At 35.5% G+C, this 24383-nt stretch overlaps 2 protein-coding genes across 2 annotated transcripts; both read right to left on the minus strand.

The window, feature by feature from the left end:
- Nucleotides 1-799: 799 nt before the first annotated feature.
- Nucleotides 800-17889, minus strand: LOC131944353 (uncharacterized). The gene is made up of 7 exons (XM_059304910.1): nt 17828-17889; nt 17117-17290; nt 15636-15809; nt 3192-3254; nt 2724-2792; nt 2330-2395; nt 800-2057 (listed from the first exon to the last, which is right to left on the minus strand). Exons 5-7 carry the CDS (start codon nt 2779-2781, stop codon nt 1150-1152), a joined length of 1032 nt encoding a protein of 343 aa, XP_059160893.1. The 5' UTR covers nt 2782-2792; nt 3192-3254; nt 15636-15809; nt 17117-17290; nt 17828-17889; the 3' UTR covers nt 800-1149.
- A 4249-nt stretch (nt 17890-22138) lies between these two features.
- On the minus strand, nt 22139-23774 carry LOC131944330 (uncharacterized). The gene is made up of 5 exons (XM_059304886.1): nt 23724-23774; nt 23463-23529; nt 23190-23255; nt 22544-23061; nt 22139-22336 (listed from the first exon to the last, which is right to left on the minus strand). The coding sequence occupies exons 1-5, from the start codon at nt 23772-23774 to the stop codon at nt 22139-22141; spliced, it is 900 nt and encodes a 299-aa protein (XP_059160869.1).
- Nucleotides 23775-24383: the final 609 nt, after the last annotated feature.

Below are 24383 nucleotides of genomic sequence, written 5' to 3' on the forward strand. Positions count from 1 at the left end.
ATTTCACATGTAAGTAAACAATATAATTCTCTGCTTTCTGTCAAAATTTAAGCAACTTCCGTTGTATCAAAATAAGTCTAAAATTATTCTATAAATAAAAAATATCCGTTCAATCTTTAAATATTTTGTGAGCTCATTATGAACCGTTGGTTATGTTCACGTTAATCATTGTTTGTAATGTTACAAATATTTACCAAGAGTTGCCATAAAATCTAAGGAAGTTACGTTATCTTTAAAATGTGAAGGTTAATCTAGCAGATGAAATAGAGTCAAAAATTTTTTTGAAAATGGCATAATTAAATTATGCCGTCACAGCCGCGTTTAAACTACCCGATTAACTCAGGAACCCATTAGAGCTGGATGGACTCAGCAACGAGAGACTTACATTTCGACATGCGATTGTTCTATCACCAGTTGGTGAAAGTATTTAGAAGAAATAAGAATAAAGAAAATGTTTACACAAATGTCAGTTTATCAGAGCGACAAACTCCGATCTCACTTAACATTTCTATTGGAGTAGGAGAACACAAGATGTAGATCTTAACTGTTGTGTCTGGTATCAGTTAAGTTTATTTGAACTTCACTTCATTGAAATAGATCATTACTAGACATTTATTTATCCTTATATAGGCTACATGTCGGCCTTGTCGTTACATTGAATTGGGAATGTTTTAAAACCAACGACAGCATGACGGTAATACCAACATCAGTATCAAAAAGTTGTTTGATAACAATTTGCTAATTCTAATTAGCCTATAAAAATGAAATTAACAACAAAACAAATAAGTTTTATCCTGGGCATTTATTTTCTAGTATGTAATAATTTTGTAAACAAATAAGAAGAGCAAGAAATGTAATATGTAAAGTTACAATTCATGGTAAGGTCAGAACAACAATGTTGCCGACATTTGTTAAACACAAAATATTTACAACATTAAACATGTTAAGTGCCTATAATACATTATGATAGATGCAAATTATAACGGTTAAACGGTTTGAATCAATCAAAACATTTGTTTTAACCATTTACATGTTATAAAATGTTTACAACAAATGCAAGTCATTACACAATCAGTTTAATGACGGAAAAGGTTCCGCCATTTTGTTTGTTTACATTGTGTAGACAAGGGGAGAGAACTAACAGTTACATCAGTCCCAATACTCCCCACTATAATTTCCTTCAGAGTTTGATCCACTGTGGGGATGGTGATAAAACCACCTGTCATGTCCCAGCCTGTAGACACACGCTCCACTGGAGCCAGGACATGTACATGTTGTGTACCAGTACCTGATGATGCTACCCCTCTCATGTTTGTGTGTCCATCGTCCTACAGAGACCTGTTTAGGACAGCCATGAGGATGTGACACTATAACGGTCAACTTGTCCACATCAACAAATCTCGTGTATTTGTCCCGTACATCCCTACTTAGTTCATAAAAGTGCTCACACATCTTGTCTAGTTCATCAACCAACTCTAAGTCACATGTCACATATCTCAACAAACACCTGTCTCCCTCAATGTCTACCCAACCCACCTCCCAGCCATCAAGACTGACCATTGGACTTTTATTGTCATCAAAACCTAAAACACACCTGGTCTGTCTCGCCTCACTGTCATCAAATACCACGTGTGTGGCTGTCATCATATGAACCTGCCCCCACACTTTGCTGGGTGTGGCAGAGACTTGACACTTAGCACAACGACAAGTTTTTCTATCACTCTCTGTGCACTTGTACGCAATCCACACCCTCCCCGTCCCTAACCTCATCACGTGACTTCCTCTGTCCTTATAACATGGATATGGAACTTGAGTGCCTGGGTAAAACTCTGGTCTCTGTAGACTGGTGAATTTAGTCTTTACCTGGACAGTTAGGGCTGCCAATGTTTTGATTGTCTCATACATGAGGTCGTCGTCATGGTAACGTGAAGGGAGACAATTTGTGTTGAAATCTTTAAGAGGTATAAAACCTTTGTGACCTGGATTCTTCGTACAGGCAGTAACATGTTTGTGTAGATCAGCTTCTCCTCCATAGCACATCTCAGCTTCATGATTTCCTACAGATATAGGGGAAACAAATTATTTAAACAACCTAAAAACAAAACACTGATATAAAATGCACCTATTATTATTTTGATTAGCTATACTATGTTTACACTAACACATGATTTAGCAAACTGATATAGATGTAAATTAAACTTTTACTTTTTACTATCTCCTTCATCTAATGAACTATACAATTACTAATAGTAAAGTCATCTAAATGTTATCACTAGCACAGATTTATAATTGTTTAGACTAGAGTTGTCTTATGTTTGTCATATCTTACCTGGAATAAAGACACCTGTTTGGTCACTTTTGGAAACTTTACTTGGGCTCTCACAGTATGGCACATCTAAAATAAAATAATAAGAAAATAACACATACATTACTTTATAATTACAGGGACAAGAAATGTGGCATTACTGAGATAAAATCTTATAGCTTGATTAATATCCTCTCAAAGTTCATTCTCAGATATGTAAGAAAACTTATGTTTATAGAATTCATTGGGTATTTAGCATTTACTTTTACACTTACAACACATGTATTTTTTTTTTATTAAGCAATGGATTTCCTTAAGCATCTGAATTTTTAAATTGCCATAATAGTTTTTAGTTTAACAAAATAACATTACTTAAAGATTTGGTTCAAAGAATGATGTAACATTTATCTGGCTCTACCTTTAGGTGTACTTGATGGCTCCAATTTTCTTTTTCTCACTTTGTTTGGGGTTTTCATGGTCTGTTTTACTGTAGATATGATTATAGATCATTAATATAAAATAGTAACTAGGTTTCATAAGTGCACTAATAAAAATGTAAACAAATAAGAATATGTAGAATTAGTTTTACATCTGCATATAAACATTTCTCTAGTATTAGATACACATAGTAACTTAAAATAGATTTGTTTCTTCAAAATTGTGAAAAACACATTAAATTTATACCAAAAATGAAAAAAAAAAACAAGATAATTTTTGGCTATAAACATAGCACCTATGGTAATCAGCTTATTATTTATTTGATATTAGCTTCTGATGAACATGTTAATAATTTTAATTAAATGTGATTTTCAACTATATATGTTTCTGAAGAATGAGTTATATTTGAAAATAAGACCTTAAAATCGCAGCTTACATAATAAATTACCTGATTAATTTTGATACACTTGTTGGGATATTTACAGTTGTCACTCACAAGTGCCCACTAACCCTTGAAAACAAAAGTATCTGATTATTTTGATGAAAACAAGGTAGATCAATGTTTATTTTTCAAAAGATAATTTATCTTCTCAATGGTCAGAAGTGTTAACCTAGAAAAAATAATTCAATTGATTCTCAGCAAATCAATAGTCAGTTTAATTGCAATGTTTTGTAAACCATATAAGCTTGTTGGCTGTTAATTTTCCTCTTCTGTGTTTAATAAATATATAAAGTATTTTATTTAAACATTGGAAATAGCAACTAAAACATCTACACTAAGTTTGCAGAAACTGTAACTTATTTAAACAAGTATTATACACAATGTAAATGCTTAAAAGCTTATGTGTATACATTGCCTAATCCAATTAGTTTAGAATATTCCCATGCCCAAAAGTTCAGATGAAGTTAAAACACATTTCAAATAAAAATATTTATCCGAAGAATCTTATTCGGTAGTAATTACAGCAAATAAGATACCTAATTAGGCTGGATCTTTACTAAGTTTAATAAAAATCAGTTATAACATTTAACTTTGAACTATTATGAACATAAAAATAGAATAGAGCATGTGCAAGCAATAACAGTCGTCACATAAAAATGGTTAGTATTTCAAATTTATTCTCAGACCTAAATAAAATGTATGAAGATTAAATTTTGAAAGAGAATCAATTTGTCCTTCAATATTCATATTTTTCGTAGATCTACTTATGTATAGCTCTATAGCATAGTTAATTGTTGAAACAAAAAATGTATATAAAAATTGAAAATACACCTCTATAAATCCCTATTGATGTTTATACTTATAAATGCATTAACATGCAATAATAAATTAGGCTAAAATATTACATTGTAAAATAACCTATTAGTACCAAACATTTGGTTTAGACTTCATACTGAATACTACCTCAAAACAAATATTCTTTGCTTTATTTTTATTGTATAATTATTGGTCGAATTCTGCATCTTAATTTTAACCTGCACTCTTTTATATGACAGAAGTTCTAAATTGGATTCAGTTCTCGAAGTTGTAATGTATGTATAGATCTAGATCTAATCTAGACTAGATCTAGATTTCTAGATCCAGTTTAAAACTAGAATCTAGTCTAGATGTAGATCTAGATCTATATCATTAGATGATTAGAATAGATAATAAATATAGATCTAGATCTAGAATAATGTTTTAATAGATCTAGGGATCTATTATCTTGTCCAGATCTAGATTATCATGATATATTATTTATACTATTAATTAATTAATATAGATCTACTACAACTGTACTAGATCTAGATCTAGATTCTATTAATAATCATACTGTCCTAATAGATCTAGATCTAGTTAACGTAAAGTACAAATCTTAAAAGGGTTAACTCTTAACTTGTCTTAAGACTTAAACTATCTAGATCTACTATTCTATAGTATAGATCTAGTTCTATAGCCTAAGTCATAAGTCTAGAAACCTAGATCTAGATTAGCAACATCTAGAAACTAGAATAACCATAGATGAGATCTAGATCTATATCTAGAATACTATATGTATGTCGATCTAGAAAACTGAAAAGTAGAATCTAGCTAAATTCTAGACTAGTCCCTCAAGATCTAGATCTAGATCTAGATCTAATCTAGAACTCCAGATCTAGATCTGATCTTGCTCTAGATCTCTAGATCTAGATCTAGATCATAGATCTAGATTTCTAGATCTGGAGTTCTACTTCTAGACTAGAACTTGCTCTAGATCTAGATCTCTAGATTCTAGATCTGGAGTTATAGACTTATAGACTAGATCTAGAGAGAATCTAGAATCTAGACTCTATATCTAGGTCTAGAGTCTTACTCTAGAATACTCTAGATTCTAGATTATCTAGATCTAGAGTCTAGATCTAGAGTCTAGATGATCTAGATCTAGATCTAGATTCTAGATCTAGGGGTCATCCATAAATGACGTCACACTCGTAGGGGGGAGGGGGGTACGTAATTTTGTGACGATGTGTGATGAGGGGGAGGGGGGGGTCAGATGTTGCGACGTCACATTTTTGCATTATAAAAAAGGGATGTTAGAAAACGAATTTTAGACGTTATTTCGCGTTTTAGAAAACTGTTTTAATAAATTGTAATAGTTTAGACAAGATTTTGGAAAAATATCGATGTTTAAAAAAAATTCAACTGCAATTTTGAGGGGGGTTGTAGGTTGAGGTGTGACGTCATTTTAGGGGGGGGGGTCTGGCTTTTTGTGACGACGTGTGACGGAGGGGAGGGGGGAGGTAAAAATCGTCCAAAAAAGCGTGACGTCATTTAAGACATTTATGGATGACCCCCTAGATTCTAGTTCTAGAATCTTTAAAATCATAAAATGTAGGCCTATTTGGCATTTGGGCCCCAATAAATTCATTAAATTATTTAAATAGTTACCAAACTGATCATTAGAATCTATTACTCAGATAAGACTGTTACATCTGCTAAGAATTTTTATTTTTAAGTCGGACTAAACCGAGAGTTGAAAGAAGCTCCTAAAACAAATCGGGCGACCAAGGAAGTGAGAACGTCTGCTACATATGATTGCTCCTTATTATAAATATTATAGTATCGATAAAAAGACACGAACGCTATTTATCAAGTTATAACTACTCAAATGTTGATTGCAAATTAGGATGATTTGCTAAATAAATGCCAGATATAAAAACTATCTACAAAACACGCATTATTTTTATTTATAAATTTTTACATAATCTAAACCTAACGTTATTGATGATAGTACTCGATTACTTTTGGGGCGTCGATTTCACAAGTTTTAATTGCCACATCTACTGACGATTGTGTGTTGAATTCAAAGTTTCGTCTACTATTAATAAATATTGAATTGATGTTAAATATAATTGTAGTCGTCTATGTGTCCATAAGCTGTTTAATATGTACCTCATAGCTAGAATGTTTTGTTTCAACTATTTTATAAAGACTAAATATTTTAATAATTATTTATGTATTATAGTTGAAAGTTGTATCATCCCTTCTGGCACATGAATCCTCAATGCTATCAACTTGAAAACATAAAGGTAATCTAGGTTGATAGTGCTGTCTATTTTCTCTAAACTAAAACCAAAACCAAAATCACCATCTTAATTCAATTTAACTGGAAACAAAAAATGACATTGAAAACGGATTTTTATCCAGAATTGGTACTTTAATTTATACAAAATATAGTCATAGGGGCATATCCCTAAATCATGCACCTAATCTCATTCATGACAAAAGTCGCATTTAGAGTTTCTTTCAGGCAACTCTACTTGGGAGGAGGGGGCTCCGACCCCCCCCCCCCCCACACACACACCCAAAAACATGTCTACCGTCCCATTCAACGAAATATAATTATATATTTTTTCCAGTGTCCGCCCCCTCCCAGAAAATTCTACCCCCGCCCCACGAAAAATTAATGTACCCCCACCCCTCGCCGGTAAGGAAAATGTTTGAAAGAAACACTGGTCGCATTTGTAGATCATACAAACTAAAGGAAGAATCTGGGCGGGGCTTCGCCCCTACCGGAAGAGAGGAAAAAGTCTGAAAGAAACACTGGTGTCGCGCTTAGCCACTACGCGAAGAATTGCATTAAAGAAATTGCAAGAAAACCACTTTTTAGATTAGAGACATTAATTAGGCGGTAATTTTATTATAGAGTATCGATGAAGAGATTTCTTTTGAGTTGGGGAGGGGGGGGGGCTCAGACGTTCTTACGCGGGGGTGGGGCTTCGCCCCTACCCGAAGAATTGTATGAAAGAAGCTCTTCACGCAAACCATTTAGATTAGATTAGACAAAATTGCCTTTTTATTCAATGTTTACTCGAGAATCAATGACGTCATATTACTGTGTGCACTCTCCGGCTAGAGATAATTTTCTACTCTATGCTAAATATGACGACGTCAGACTTCGTTTTTCGAATTACTAGGCATGTTTTTAATTTGCTTGTGTTTTCTCTAGAGCGTTCTTGTCAGATACATAGATAGATAGATACACAGATAGATAGATACACAGACAGCGAAACTATTATTATAGATACATATATATATCCATGAATGACGTCAAGCTTTTTTTGACGATTTTTACCTCCCCCTCTCCCCCCCCCCGTCACACGTCATCACAAAATGCCAGACCACCCCCCCCCCCGCCCCCTAAAATGATGTCACACCTCAGCCTGCAGCCCCCCCCCCCCTCAAAATTCTGTTGAATTTTTCTTAAAACATCGAAATTTTGCCAAAATCTTGTTGGAACTCTGCCAACATAGAGTATTTTGATCAATTCCTATTACAATTTATTAAAACCGTTTTCTAAAAGGCTAAATAACGGCTAAAACTCGTTTTCAAACATTGCTTTTTTATAATGCAAAAAAGTGACGTCACACCATCTAACCCCCCCCCCCCTCATCACACACTGTCACAAAATTAAGGACCCACTCCCCCCTACGAGTGTGACGCGTCCTTCATGGACGACCCTGTATAAATATATATATATATATATATATATATATATATATATATATATATATATATATATATATATATATATATATATATATATATATATATATATATATATATATATATATACATGTTACGCTGAGTGAGGGGCTTTGGTTATTTGATCCAATACCATTTTATCTTAACCACTACCATGTGGAGATGTTGTGTTCACAGACATACATTGTACCATCATTCACTAAGACGACGTGGACGACCAACAATCAATAAGAGGAACGCAGGCTTCTTTTCTTATCTTTAATTCTGTACCCTCAACTCACATACATCCTTCCACAAAGGCGAAGAAAATCATCCTAACTCACGCACAATACCTAGCAACCAGTCTCTACACCAGAACGTCACTGTCGCACCATACGCGTCATCATTCCTTGCGTTCAACATACCTTTCGCACCAACATTCATTCGCACTGATCTATAGCATAGATCCTAACATGCATCATAACATTACCCCCCTCTCCCACTGAAGCTAATAGTATTAGCTTCTACTCACGTAGCTAAGTATAACACATTGTTTAACCTAACAATATCAACTACGTCAGTATATTATTAACTCCTAATTAATTCATATATTCAAGCTTTTAGCTTTACTCTCACAACAGATTATTATATTCCAAATATACTGGCATTCATATTATATCAATGGTTGGTCTTAGAATCTCAGTCCATCCAAACAAGGTATCGGGTATCACATCGGCATTGTCCATCTTCTCCCAAACAGTTGCTAAAATAAATATAAAACCAAACGCCACATTAGTTTAACCCAGCAATATTTGTGATGGCGAACAGAGCCACAGTACCACCATTTGGCACATTTGTGGTTGTTCTCATAATAACATAAAAACATCATAATATGTCAATATCATAATCAGTTCCAATATTCTGAAATAAAAAAAATTAAGTATCATGTCCTAATATCATATCACTCGATAGCCCTGCACACACAGAATCTCATTATCTCCACAATATGTCCGTACAAGTATATCAGATTTATCAAATACCTAGAAACAACATGTATTCAAAATATCTTTGGTAACATACTATATTATGAACTCAACACATCTTACAACATGTAAACGTTAACTTCAACATCATAACCGTAATTATAAACACCTCATGAAAGAATATGTGGTCTATCACATTTTATTAACTAGTTAAGAATCATGCATATTATCTCACACCATATTGTTTCATATTTAATCACTCAATAACTAGGCAATTTTAAAAGTAATCATATAATAATCATATCTCTAAAAGTCATTCCAAATACGTTCCTTACACTCCCATTCAATTAGCGTAGTTCACATTGTAATCCAGTACTTCATCATCCCACACTAAACATTTCTTATACAACCCACTAAGTTCACCAGAATACATATGTATCTCTAGTCATAATTGTATGACCTTTATCAGTATCTTCATGCCTCAACAGAACCTATATGTGCTTTATTATGACCTAGATAAAATGTCAGCTATCTGATTTTGTGTACCTGGGATATAGACTATGTTAAACTTGTAGTCCTGTAGTAGCAATGCCCATCTTGTTAATTTAGCATTGCTTAATTTTTTCCTTTCCAGGGCAACCAGGGTCGAATGGTCAGTCATTAACGTAAAAGGTGCCCCTAATAGATATTTTGATTACTTGGTTATTGCCCAAACTATTGCCAAGCATTCCCTTTCTATTATGGCATAGTTCTTTTCTGCCGGAGAGAGTTTCCGACTGATGTACAGTACAGGATGTAAGTGTCCGTCTACTTCCTGCATTAAACAGGCTCCTATACCATAAGAAGATGCATCCGTTGTTAGTGTAAATGATTTAAATGATTTACCCATGTCAGGCAATCTCAATATAGGTTGTTGTGTAAAACAGTTTTTCAGATAATTTAGAGTGTCATCACACTCTTTACTCCAATTAATTGCCCTGTTCCCAGCAGTGCCCTTTGTTTTTGTCAGTTCGGTAATGGGGTGGAGTAGGCTAGCAAAATTTGGGATAAATTTTCTATAGTAATAACACAGTCCCAACAAACGTCTTACATCCTTTTTTGTTTTGGGGATCTGTAGATCTAATATCTGGTTTACAGTTTCCCCCACAGGTTTTATAACCTGGTGGCTAATAATATGGCCCAGGAACTGGATTTCACGCATGCCAATTTCAATCTTACTAGGTCTGGCCGTCAATCCATGTTGTCTTAAAGTTTTTAATAACGCCTCCAGCCCCTTTATATGTTCTTGCCAAGTATCAGAGAACAAACAGATGTCACCCAGGTATGCAACAGTGTCAGGGTTGTTAGCTAGTACCTTCCGCATGAGTCTGTTGAATGTGGCCGGTGCATTAATTAGGCCAAAACTCATGAAGTTCCAATGGTACAATCCATAAGGTGTGATGAAGGATGTATATTTTTTTGATGAGTCCTTAATGGGAATCTGCCAATAACCCCTTGATAAGTCGAATTTAGAAAAAAATTCTAGCCTGAGATCATTTTATGAATAACTCTTCCTGACTAGGCATGGGTTCAGCATCAGGTATTGTTACTTTATTCAGTTGCCTATAGTCCACGCATAGCCTAATCTCACCATTTTTTTTTCTTTTTCAATACAATTGGTGCAGCATAAGGCGAATCCGACATTTCAATTGTGCCTGTGTCCAATAGTTCGTTGATTTCCATTTGTACTTGATCTCTATAATGTAGGGGTATCTCGTATGGTTTTAATTTAATGGGGGTGTCCGATATCACTTTAATCTCATGTTCGATCGTGTTGGTTCTGCCGGGAACAGCAGATAATGTCTCCTGATATTTTGATAATAACTGTTCTATCCTTTCCTGGAATTCTTCAGGAATATGTTTTAAGTCTATGTCTTGATTCGTTGTTAACGGGTATCGTCCGAATTTCGTACGTATCATCCTGATCAGTGTCCTAACTAACCACAGCACAATTGATGGTAGCTGTATATTCCGGTACTTCTAAATCAGAGGGTCTCATGTGGAAAGGACTAAGTATATTCACATGGAAAATTTTCTTTTTGTCTTTGATCATTATTTCGTAATCGACATTCGTCACTATTCTAGAAATAGTATAGGGACCCATCCATGCCAATTGTAATTTATTTTCTCTTGAGGGTAGTAGTATCCTAACCTGGTCACCAACCTTAAATTTTCTTACATGTCTACCGACGTTCATTTTAGATCTATATCGATTAGCCTTATATCTCAGGGTTCAGTCGGTCATCCACAAGCAAAGATTTCATGATATCCATAGGACCTTTTGGGTTGGCACCAAAAACCAGTTCAAATGGAGAGAAGCCAGTTATAGAGTGAGGCACTTCTCTGTATGCGAATAATAGGCAAGGTAGATATAAGTCCCATTCGTTAGCATTCCTCTTAGGAATTTTTCCCATCATTGTCTTAATCGTGCCATTCAGGCGATCACATATACCATTGCTTTGGGGATGGTATGGAGATGTAAAGGTCTGTTTGATCCCCAGCAAGCACGAAATTTGCCTAGTAATTTCTGATGTGAACTGGGGTCCTCTATCGGAGAGTATTGTATCGGGGAATCCCGTTCTTGAAAACACCTGTATCAAACAGTTCACAATGTCCTCAGAAGTTGTATTTTTGAGAGGGAATGCCTCAGGCCATCTCGTAGCGAGATCGACAACGGTCAAGACAAATCTATGTCCCCTTGCGGACGTTGGTTGTAACGGTCCAATTATATCTATTGCTATCTTTTCGAATGGTCTGCAAACCAAATCAGTTTTCTGTATAGGTGCCAACTGGGGCGTCCTAGTTTTGTTCATGCAGAGCTTACAAGATTGGATGTATTCTGATATATCCCTATCCATTCCAGGCCAATAAAAGGCTGACTGAATTCTCTGCTTTGTTTTCCTGCTACCCATGTGTCCAGCAAGACACAGATCGTGAGCCTGACTGAGTATAATGTTTCTATATCTGTGTGGTATCACCAATTGTTTGTATTCCTTGGTATGGTCCCTAAATATTCTCATTAGCGTGTTATCTTTAACAATAAATCCATGTTCTGTTGTTTTAGAGAACGTTCTCGAGTTTTTCTTAGCTAGTTTAAATATTGTTTCTAAACTATGGTCTTTTCTCTGTTCCTCTTGAAATTGTGTAGGGGTCCACAGACTAGCATTATTCAATGATTCCTGAACGGTTGACGATTCTTCTTTTATCTTTTTCTCAGTTAGGCCGCCTTCAATTTTCATGGCTCCCATTTCCTTTATAATTTCCTCCTTAGATTGTCTCCTAGTCTGTACCTTGTTTATGTGATGTCTTGTCATCCACTCTGAAATCTGGTTATCAGATGGATTCGATATCCCTTTTATGTTCCCCAGAATAAAATCGTATGGTCCTTTAGTGAAGACTGAAGCCCTAACACTACCCGTAAAGTAAGGTGTCTTAATATTGATAATTGCGATGGGCTACGAGTGAACGATTCCCCCGAACCCTTCTACCCTTACTCTGCCCCCTGTATATTGATGCGATTGTACAAAATTTCTTCTAACTCCACAAACATTTGCTACAGTATCCCTAAGTGTTTTAACAAGTCTATCCCCTACCCAGCACTGTATTGTACCCAATCTAGTATTTGTACTAATGTTTAGAACCAATGATAGTCATCTACCACTATTAAGGTGATTGATCCCCCTGGAGGACATACCCCCTTCCCACTTGGGCAGTCTCTCTTAAAGTGACCAAATCCTTGACACTCAAAACATTGAATGGTCCTGTCCATATTTGCCCCTCTATATCTGCAGCTTGTAGTTGTGTGCCTTGACTGTCCACATCGGGAACAATATCTCTGTCCTGGTATAGGGTTCCTTCTATTTATGTTAGACTCCATGTGACGGTTACCTCTCCAAGGGACCATCTGTCCCTGTTACCATTCTGGGCTTGTGCAGTAAAGATATTATGGTCCTGCATTCTCCCAATGGGTCTGTCAGGGTGAGCCGCCTGATATTTTTGACATAGGTCTGTCACAGTATCCAGGGTTCTAGGTTTCCGTTCTTGCAGGTAGCTGAACAGACCTTTGTCCACTGATGTCAGGACCTTATTAACTAGGATCAATTCCTTTAAATTTTGCATAGTCGGCTCCAGCCCGGATGCTTCGAACCACTTATCGAAAGCTGTCCTGATGTTGTTGCTGTATATTTTGAAGTCCTCATTATTCTCAGGGAGTACGTCCTGAAATTTAATTCGATACGCCGCCTCGGTCAGATGGTAAAATTCCAATAGTGTCTGTTTCAAGGTCCGATAATTCTTCATTTCCTCCTCATTTAGGCACTGGCAGGCATCCAAACCCTTTCCTCCGATCAGTATTAGTAGGTGTGTGCCCCATTGAGACTCATGAATGTTGGTGGTTTTCGCTATGGTCTCAAATCGTTTAATATAGGAGTCAAGATTATCTCTATGCTCATCAAATTTAGGTATTTTCCCCAATATATTTGCATCACTAGTATGGGTCCTGTCCATGTTAATTGCTGTCTTAGTAATTCCAAATTGGTCCGATTCCAGTTTTGCTTGATAATCTAATTTCATTTGTCCCATGCTTACCCTAGCCTGTTCTTCAACCTGCGTTATGACTCTTGCTACGTTTAGTTTCATTTGCTCCTCAGCCTGCATTCTAATTCTATCTAGATCTGCAGTTTGGGCTTTAGCCTTCTCTACTTCTAATTTTGAAGCTTCCAATTCAGTGGGAATCAGGGATAATTTTTCTAACAACCTTAATTGTTCCCTTACCCATGTTTCTAGTTCTTCACCCCTATAATCTAAACTTTGCCCCAATTCACGCAGCTTCTTTGTTTGCTCGGCACTCATTTTTGTTTCTTTTGAACAATTATTTTCAGCCAGGTTAGCTACAATTCTGGTTCACTAGTGTATAACAGATCTAGATCTATACACTATGGCAACTTCTGGATCAATTACTACAATAAAATTATGAACCTACCACAAATGTGCTAATAAAATTTTAAAATGGTGGTACTTATCTTAATTAACGAATTCACACACGGGTCCCGACACACAGATCCCCTTGACTTGTCCAACTCGTCCTGCTACACAGATCCCCTTGACTTGTAGTTCCCAACAAATGTCCCGAGGTGTTCCGCGATTATTCCGGATCCAATGTTTATGAGGTTCAACAAGTCGAGTTTTCAATTTCGTCTTTTCGGTACCGTGTTGCTGACGTTTCACGATGAAGATTGTGTCAGTGTTACATACACGGCTGACGGAGGATGGGAAAACAGCTGGTTTTTCTCCGTTGTTGAACAATTCGCTGTACGCTCCAGAGGTATGTTCTATCAGTAGAATGTGCTGTACTGATATGTTCCACGATATAGAAAATTAATTCTCCGGTGTCTATACTTCCGCTGATCTTCCCAGCTCGAAACTGCAACAACCGATTCCTCTTATCCAGATGGGTTTTCAAAGGAAGATACGAATACTCCACACGGTTTTTCACGCCAGGATCTTCACACACGATTTTCAGAATAGCAGTCCATATATCACGTTCTTTCAAGCTGCTTCACCTTGTTATACTCTTGTTATATCAGGTATACGTTGTTGGCTACTCCACCATGGTACGCTGATTGAGGGGCTTTGGTTATTTGATCCAATACCATTTTTCCTTAACCACTACCATGTGGAGATGTTGTGTTCACAGACATACATTGTTCCATCATTCACTAAGACGAAGTGGACGACCAACAATCAATAAGAGGAACGCAGGCTTCTTTTCTTATCTTTAATTCTGTACCCTCAACTCACATACATCCTTTCACCAAGGCGAAGAAAATCATCCTAACTCACGCACAATACCTAGCAACCAGTCTCTACACCAGAACGTCACTGTCGCACCATACGCGTCATCATTCCTTGCGTTCAACATACCTTTCCCACCAACTTTCATTCGCTCTGATCTATAGCATAGATCCTTACATGCATCCTAACAATACACATATATATATATATATATAAATATATAGGCCTATATATATATATATATATATATATATATATATATATATATATATATATATATAGGCCTATATATTATATATATATACTAAAGTTAGGGTTGTATGCAGTGGCGTAGCGAGGTCGGGTGTCACCCGGTGCGGCAATTAATGGTGTCACCCCCCAGAGGCTTTGCGGCCCTCCCCGGGGACAAACTTTCAAGTTTTAGATTTGCACCCCCCCCCCCCCTTCAAGTTTTAGATTTGCACCCCACCCCTCAAACTTTCGATTTGCACCCCCCCCCCCTCAAGTTTTTCTCTATATATTTTGCTACTTTTTGCCTTGGTGTCACCCCCCTCCCCTAAATGGTGTCACCCGGTGCGATCCGCACCCCCCTCCCCCCCCTCGCTACGCCCCTGGTTGTATGGTACAATCCATTACAAGCCCTTATATCTGTTTATGGTCTCCTACTAAGTCTGTTTCTTTTTGTGACGACCTGTAACAGCATGTTATTGGTAGGTAAACGTTGTTTTAAAAAGCGTGCCGCGATTTATGGATGACCCCAAACATTTTTTCGTCTATTGTGGTTATCATTCAAGCGACAAAATAATATTGTTTTTAAAATATTTAAAGAGCTTGTAACTGTTATTTAATTTAAATAGCTTTAAAAATAAAAAAATTAAAATAAAAATACGTAATCTTTATTAAATAAAGAAAGTGTTGAAATATTAATGTTTTAAATTGTCAAAATAGAATCATTAGCATTTCTAAAAGATTTGAACATAGCCTACTCGTTTTGGTTAAGATAAAAAGACATGCTATTGTATATCTACTATAGTGGCTTAGACAGTGCAATTAGAAACACACACGCTAAACTGGTTATAGTATGTTTACGTACAAGAGAAGGTTAAGTTAACACTGCTTCTAATGTTGCTCTGTCTGTGTACTCTTAGCTCTTGGTTTCTAGGATTAAGTTTACCTAGACGATTCTAAAAATAGACATGACCCGCATAGATCTGGGGAAATATATGCTTGTCTTTCATGTTGGTGTTGTTTACGTCGTCATTCACCGCTAGAAGTAGAAGTTGGTGTGGGTAATGACTTGAGTGACAATAGGTGGTGGATGGTGATAATAAGGGGTGCGCGGACCTTTGACCACAGGTGCTTTGACCATAGGGGGTTTGACCATAGGGGGTTTGACCACAGCGGAGCTTTGACCATAGCGGTGCGTTGACCATATGGGGTTTGATCACAGGGGGTTTGACCATATAAAAATGTGCATAATAGTGCGCAATATTATTAGTACTTTAAAAATTTTCATTAGTTTTTTGAGAAATCGGAAGTAGCGTAAATTACTACTTCCGGTCAACGGAAATTACTCAAAATTTAACAGAAGGTAGAAAATTAGATCTTTGACTTACATTTGAAATTTCATTTATCTATCTGAAATAGTACTCAAGTTATAGGCTTTTGAAAAATTCAAAGTAGGAAAAGTACCACCTCCGATTATCGGAAATGGTTCAAAAGTTGAGACGGATCTACGATTTGATATATACTTATATATGAAATTTCATCAACCTAGCTGTAACGGTACTCAAATAATCGTGTTTACACACGGACAGACACACACACACACACAGACATACGGACAAGATTGCAAATTTATGTTTTTCCGTATCAGTGAGGTGTAAAACTTCGAGATTTGTAAAAATCTCGATTTTTTTTTTGCACGATTACAATACTTTCTCTATACTTCGTATATACGAGAAAGTAAAAAGCAATATTAGAAAACGAATTTTAGACGTTATTTCGCATTTTAGAAATTTTTTAAAATAAATTGCAGTAGGAATTGATATAGATTCTAATATTCTAATTTGACAGAGTTCAGACAAATATTTGGAAAAGTATCCATGTTTTCAAAAAATTCAACTACGATTTTGAGGAGGGGGGGTTTGTAGGCTGAGGTGTGACGTCTTTTTAGGGGGGGGGGGGTCTGGCTTTTTGTTACGATGTGTGACGGAGGAGAGGGGGTAGGTAAAAATAGTCAAAAAAGCGTGACGTCATTTATGTATGACCCCCTTATTGTACAAGCGATACAACAATGTTGTTTTTTAAATATGTAAAAAGCATTTAATGCTATTAAATTTAACGAGCTTAAGAAAATAAAAAATAAAATACGTAATGTTTATAACATAAAGAAAGAATTGAAATAATAATGTTTTAAATTTTCTAAATAAAATCATTAACATTTCTTCGAGACATGAGCATATTTTTTTGGGTTAAAATAAAAAGACATACCATTTTATATCCGCTATAGTGGCATTAGACGATACAATTAAAAATACACACACTAAAACTGGATATCGTATCTTTACATACCAGAGAATGTTTGCTTTACACAGCTTCAAAGCTCTGTCTGCTATGTGTACTGGTAGCTCTTGGTTTCTAGGCTTGTGTATAATAGACGATTCTAAAAATATACATGACCTGCATAGATCTGGGGAAATCCCTGCTTGTCTTTCATGTTGATGTTGTTCACGACGTCATACACCGCTAGAAGTAGAAGGTGGTGTGGGTAATGACATGAGTGACAATAGGTGGTGGATGCTGATAATAAGGATAAGAACTGTGACGTGTTGTACATAGAGAGGAGCTATGAAATGTTCTTTTTTTGGAATGAAATGAGGGAGAGCTGGTCTTTCTGTAGTGTCAATACTTGTTTGGTTGGATGGCGGGTCACTAGTCAGCCAAAAACATTTACTGACCCGCCATTATTGCGTTCTTGTCCCGGGGCATATAAGACTCTATGATGTGTCGACTGCAATGCGATTTAACAAATGAGTTTTGTCTTCGAACAACTACATAAAATTTAAACTTATTCGTATCATAATAATACGTTTTATGTATCGTTTTATTTTTCAATCATGTCCATATAATCTTGTACCACATGACACTACGGAGAGAGAACCGTCTATAAATTAGATTCCGTCAGTCATAGTTTATTCTCTTCTTAAAATCTTTACCCACGTCAACGAATGGAAGTTCAACTTGATCGATACTTATTGATCCATTACTAAAAATAAATCTTACCTTTTTCTTTGTGTTGAATGTATTAAGATCGGGCTTATTCCAGAGTTGGGAATAAAAGCATTGCCGTCACGTAAAGGTTAACAAACAGCCAGGATAATTTCTTAAAAATATACGTGTTTGCCAGATTTTTTTTCTCATTTTATTGATTTCAACTATTAAACAGCGTATTACTTATAAATCGTAAATATTTATACTCTTACAAAATGCGTATGTTGTTATTTATTTAGGTCTTTATCTTAAGATATGTGTTGCATACGAAAACAAACAGATACATATTCAATTAAAATGTTCCTTTGTTTTTATCTCATTCTTGTCAAAATGTGATGTTCTGGAATGTTTGGGTGTGTGATATTTAATTACGAATTTTGATGTTACCTTCATTATTGTCATGATGATATGACCTAACAATGCATTCAACACCCATGTTAGCCAAACCAAAATGTTAAATGATAGAAAGGCAGCCATTCTAGGCATTTTTAAAAAAAAATCAGTTACTCCAGAATCATCGAGAGAAAACTACGGGGTAGTTTGTTACTGTAAAATGAAGATATTAAAATGAAAATATTATTCAAACATATACACATAAGCAAACATATATATATATATATATATATATATATATATATATATATATATATATATATATATATATATATATATATATAAAAGATTTTAAGAGTTAAATTTTAAAATATAAAAGACGTTTAAAACTTGTAAAGAATAAACACATAGAGCTACAGGCACACCGTTGTCAATAGCTGTAACTTGAAACACCTCTTGTTCTGGTGGTCGTTGATTGAGGGCACGTAGTGGGGTGGGGGAGTTGGCAGTGGGTGGGGGTTACTGTTTACCTGTAGCTCTAGGCTACACACGCTGCCAGCACCGAGCTAAAAATAATTCTTTACATTATAAATGGATTAGTTGTTTGGAATTCCCGATGGTAACACCATGTTAAGAAAAGTGTATGTGGCACTTCTATGTCAAGTCGTTAATAATGCAAACAGTTTGTAATCCTCTGCAGTAGTAATTGCGTATTGCAAATACTTTCGCACATTAAAACACACATACACAAACAGTCAGATTTTTAAGCACTGCTGTCCGCAGCTTAAAAAAAAAGACGTGGATGATTTGCAAAAGAAGCTAAAAAATAAATTTAGACAAAAGCTTTGGATAAAATCCAGTCAATTTTTTCTTATTCTAAAAATAAACCTTATAGTGTCTCTGTAGTTTGTTTCTTAACAAGTCCTTTCATTAATAACATTATGTTGTACAACCGAGTTTTACTTCACCTCATTGTCGTGAGCTTTCACTAATGTAAACATAACCCTCTCTCATAAAATGATGTCCAACCCTGCTCGGTGTGGGTGATCATGCTGGGTGAAGAACATAAATAATGATCAATTGAACGATTCACATAAATCGCATAAATAATTTCTCCACAAATTTTCCCCACGCACATTCTATCTATATGGTCACATGGCTCTTAATATGCTTCTCCTCTCACAATAAATAGCGACAAAATTAAACATTGCAACGATATCTAACATCAGCGATGACTTTTTAAGAAAATCTTAATGAATATCACCCTTGGCCCCCTCTCCATTACGTACTTCGTTGGTTGAGGCGTTCCACCCCAAATAGTCCCCTCCTTCCCCCTTCGAATGTTAATTTACTGACAACCATTGAATGGACTATAAAAATAACATGTAAAATTGGCAGTGAATCATATCGATTAAAGTGTATGCGGTGGCTCTTTGTGTTTGACATTCTATAGCCTTATCTTCTTCGAAAATAAAAAAAAACAAATCAATACGACTCGGTTCTATTCCATAAACATTTAAAATAATTTTAAATATGGTGACCTAAAAATATAGACAAAAAAGCTTCATAATAATGAAAATAAATAAATTCAAAAGTCCCGAGTTTAGGCCCCGAGCATATGAGGCTCGTTTACCTGGGGCGAGCAACCCATATAGGAGATGAAACTCCGAATCAAAACAACTTTTGCCGTAAAATTTGTTTTTGGGCAGTTTACTGTTTTGGAAGAACATCCAGAATACAAAACCGGCTGATGGTGGAGTCTACTGGCTGTACATGGCATAAAAGTTTGACACGTAATAGTTTTATAATGTTGAAGGATTGCCACTATATTATAATTATGAATACAAGCTAAAACGAATTCAATTTTTAAACGCATCTAAGCTTTAAGGTACACATTTGAGCAGTTGATCTAGAAAGTCTTACATTAAATGCTAAGTCATTTAAAAAATCCATACAATACAAGAAACACATGTCTATTAGCTTATGTAAGAATGTTGTTTAGCTTCCTTGGAGTTATGTTGCAACAAGAGATGTATTATAGAGCAACTAGTACATATGACAGGGTACTTTATTTTATTCGTGTGTTTGTGTGTATTTGTTTGTGTGTTTGTATGTGTTTGTGTGTGTTTGTATGTGTTTGTGTGAGTTTGTGTGTGTTTGTGCATGTTTATAATCAAAGAGACACTTAGCGATTCTGAAAGAACTAATGGCAGAAGATATGGCATCTACTGCCCAATATAGCTAACGGCTAAGCTGGTTAAACAAGACATAGAAACATTAATAGCTTTTATCGATGTTTTAATCAACGTGTGCATTAAGTAAACTGTCCATTATTAGTTTATACAGAATTATCAACAGACTATTCTTTTAAACGTAACCTTATAGGGTATTTACATTTTGAAAATATATGTACTTTATCAGCTATATACTCAATATATCAACTGCAATTTAGGGTAAGACGGGATAACAAAACTTGATAACAATAGATTTAATTATAAGTTATATTTAACAACTTTAAGTAGAGCATAACATCCACCCTTCCCCTTAGCAATTACCACGCTGTTAAATACCAACCAGAACATTACAAGATTTTAGTTATAGCACATTTGCTGACTATCAGCTAGGGTTCTACGAAAAATTTCCGAAAGACACTTGCCCGAATGTCGTTTCATTCGGGCATTTGTCGTATTTGGGCAAGTGTCCATTCGGGCATTTCTTGCGTTCGGGCAAGTGTCCATTCGGGAAATCTGCCTTCGGGCAAACGGTATTCGGGCAAGTCTCTATCAGGAAATCTTCCAGCTCCCATCAGCTAGATACTTGATTTAACTGTATACACCAGAATGTTGCCAAAAACAATGAATGAAAGTACTTGAACAACATGACGATAGATTAATGCGACAAAATATTAACGAAGATTCCACACATTTTGAAACATAGCATTTTAAAACAGAGTTAAATAAGGCAGATGTATCGTGAAAAATCACATAGACCCCCTTTTTAACATATCAAGTAGGTATATTATGACAGCTTAAAGTTATTGTGGCATATCAGAGATTGTGAGAATTCACGATCTTATACAGTGACTAGACAGGTAGACTTATTGTGAAATATCAGGTAGATGTGATGTAATAACTATGATTGAATGGTAGGACATCATTAGGTTAGTTAGGTTAGGTTTGACTGTCGTCCCAACTGGGACATAGGCCGCTGACAAGAGCTTTCCAGACGTATCTGTCCTGGGCTAGTCTCTCAAACTGTTCCCACGTATCCAATCTTTTTGGTGTCTTCTGCCAGGTCACACCTCCAGGTCTTTCTTGGTCTGCTTCTCTTCCTCCTGCCTTGTGGATTCCAGGTGAGGGCCTGTCTTGTTATGAGGACATCATTAAGCCTGATTAATTAATTTCAGCGGTAGAAGACATTAGAAGAACCATTTATAATTCTTAAGTGCGTATTCATCGACTCCAGATCGTAGTTTGAATAAAGTAAAAAGATATTATTGTGTTTTTACATTTTTTCTTCCTACGCTGTTTTTTTAAATGTTAAACATGAACTTAATTTTATAAATTATTTTAAAATATATAGAGCTACAGTTGTCCAAACATTAATTGTTTAGTAATATATATTAAAATCATTTTATAATTCAACAAACCGTTAAGCCAAAAATAATTGAACCAAAAATTAGGAAATATGTTTTATTTTTTAAGTATTAAAATGCCATGTATGTACAATTTGTTAAGACAAATACAAGATATTTAATGGGAACACTGGGCTAACCAATTAAAAAGGTTATTTTCTAAGAAAACAATTAGCCGATATTAGTTAACACCGATTAGAATGATAGATAAGAAATTTATAACAAATACAACATGTTTAAATTAGTTTTATATGTAATAACATAACGTTATGACTGAAACAGTTCAATCAAAAAATAAGTCCCACAAATATGTGTGTTTAAATTGTGTAGACACCAGGAAGGAACTGTCAATTACATCAGCCTCTCCACTCTCCACTATAATTTCCTTCCGAGTTTGATGCACTGTGGGAATGGCGATACAACCTCCCGCAATATCCCAGCATGAATATAGGCGCTCCACTGGAGCCTGGACATGTACTTGTTGTGTACCAGTACCTGGTCCAGATATGGCCATCAACCCTCTCTTCTTTGCGTGTCCATTGTCCTACAGAGACCTGTTTAGGACAGCCATGAGGATGTGACACTATAACGGTCAACTTGTCCTCATCAACAAATCTCCCGTATTTGTCCTTTACTTTTTCACAAAGACTATAGAAGCGCTGACACACCATGTCCATTTCATCAACCAACTCTAAGGTATTTGATTCACATGTTACATAAATAAATACACACCTGTCTCTCTCAATTTCTGCCCCACCCACCTTCCAGCCATTAAGACTGACCCCTGGTCTTGTATTATCATCAAAACCTAAAATACAGCTGGTCTGTCTCGCCTCACTGTCATCAAACACCACGTGTGTGGCTGTCAACACACAAACCTCCCCCCACACTTTGCTGGGTGTTGCAGAGACTTGACACTTGGCACAACGACAAGTTTCTTTACTATCTGTATACTTGTCCGCCCAACAAATCCTCCCTGTCCCTAACCTCATCACGTGACTTCCTTTGTCATTATAAAATGGATATGGAACTAGAGTTCCTGGATAAAACTCTGGTCTCTCTAGACTGGTGAATTTAGTCTTTACCTGGACAGTTAGGGCTGCCAATGTTTTGATTGTCTCAGACATGAGGTCTTCGTCATGGTAACGTGAGGGGAGACAACCCGAGTTAAAATCTTTAAGAGGTATAAAACCTTTGTGACCTGGATTCTTCTTACAGCCAGTAACATGTTTGTGTAGATCACCTTCTCCTTCATAGCACATCTGAGCTTCATGATTTCCTACACAAATTTAAAAAGGAAACGGTTACATTGCCTAACACTATCAGATTTAATAAAATCAACTAGACGTTTACACTAGGACATATTAACAATTGTTTAGATTTGAGATTATATTTGTCATATCTCACCTGGATGAAAGAGAACTGTTGGGTTAGTTTCGGTAACTTTACCGGGACCATTAGCATATGATGCACCTAAAAAAACACATACATATATTTTAAAATTATATTAAAACAATAATTGTATATAGTATAAATCATCTATACTCTACTTTTACAACAATGTTTTAGTTATTGAAAAATGGACGACAAAGTATTTGCTTTACAATGTCATATTATCTTTTAAACGTTATTACCAAAATATGTGTTCCCATCAATGATTTAATATTTATATGGTTTTACCTTCAAGTCCACTTTGTGAGTCCAGTTTTCCTTCTTTCAGTTTGATTGAGGCTTCCGTTGTTACTTTCTGTAGATAAAGGCAAACATGATTTCACATTCAAAAAAATAACTAAGGATTTCATAATTACGGTGATGAAAAATAGCAAAATTAAAACTTAATATCTTTAGAATTAACTTTACGTCAGTATAATTGTATACCAATTTATGATGTTTAATAAAGAAAGCTTTACTTTACTGCTGATTCTAAGCTCAACGGGTTACTGCATATCCCTTGGGTCTATAAGCTGTGCGAAAAGAGGAGGCTTGATACATGATAAACATTCGACTCTTCTCAACTTAGGGTCCAGCCTTTCTGCTTGGATTTTCATTATTAAGACTGTGGAGCCATGCATAAGATTATGTAGACATAGCAATCATGCATAGACATTTTATATAAAATAATCTAAACCACATAAAGTGCTAATCATTAATTCATTTCCTATATAAATTTTTTTAAATTAAAGCGTGTGCTTTTTTATATTTTGATTTAGAAAATATTTATAGCGTCGGTTTCGCAAAACTTATCAAAGTAGCGGAAAAAATAAAACACGAGCACAAATGAGTGTAAAATCTTCATTAAAATTAATAGCTTTAACTGCAAAACTCATTTGAAACGTGTAGCAGTAACAATTTTATCAAGTAAAATATTAGCAATAATATTTTTTTAAAACTACTTCCTTATATCAAAGTACACCAAGTGTCACGTAAATGGGACGCTTGCAATAAATGGCCCCATTTAGATTTTTGCACAAACATCACAAGAAACAGAGACGTAAATGTTCATGTTAAATAATTACTTATGGTGAAACAATGGATAAATGTGTTAAGTGTTGACTTTGGGGTGCTAACTAGTATTTATAAAAGAGTAATTATAGCATTGAC

The sequence above is a fragment of the Physella acuta genome, unplaced genomic scaffold (genome assembly GCF_028476545.2).
Source record: "Physella acuta isolate Inbredline_101_S28 unplaced genomic scaffold, ASM2847654v3 ptg000489l, whole genome shotgun sequence".
In the NCBI taxonomy this organism is placed as follows: Eukaryota; Metazoa; Mollusca; class Gastropoda; family Physidae; genus Physella; species Physella acuta.

Bases quoted from the DNA above. Each gene is read 5' to 3' on its own strand.
- LOC131944330 (XM_059304886.1), bottom strand. From the start codon at position 23,774: ATGTATCAAGCCTCCTCTTTTCGCACAGCTTATAGACCCAAGGGATAT. The intron at 23,530-23,723 runs GTAACCCGTTGA...CTTTATCTACAG, and splicing joins ATAGACCCAAGGGATATGCA to AAAGTAACAACGGAAGCCTC. The intron at 22,337-22,543 runs GTGGGTGGGGCA...TGTCCTAAACAG, and splicing joins TCAGTCTTAATGGCTGGAAG to GTCTCTGTAGGACAATGGAC.
- LOC131944353 (XM_059304910.1), bottom strand. From the start codon at position 2,781: ATGAAAACCCCAAACAAAGTGAGAAAAAGAAAATTGGAGCCATCAAGT. The intron at 2,396-2,723 runs GTAGAGCCAGAT...ATTTTATTTTAG, and splicing joins GCCATCAAGTACACCTAAAG to ATGTGCCATACTGTGAGAGC. The intron at 2,058-2,329 runs GTAAGATATGAC...CTATATCTGTAG, and splicing joins AACAGGTGTCTTTATTCCAG to GAAATCATGAAGCTGAGATG.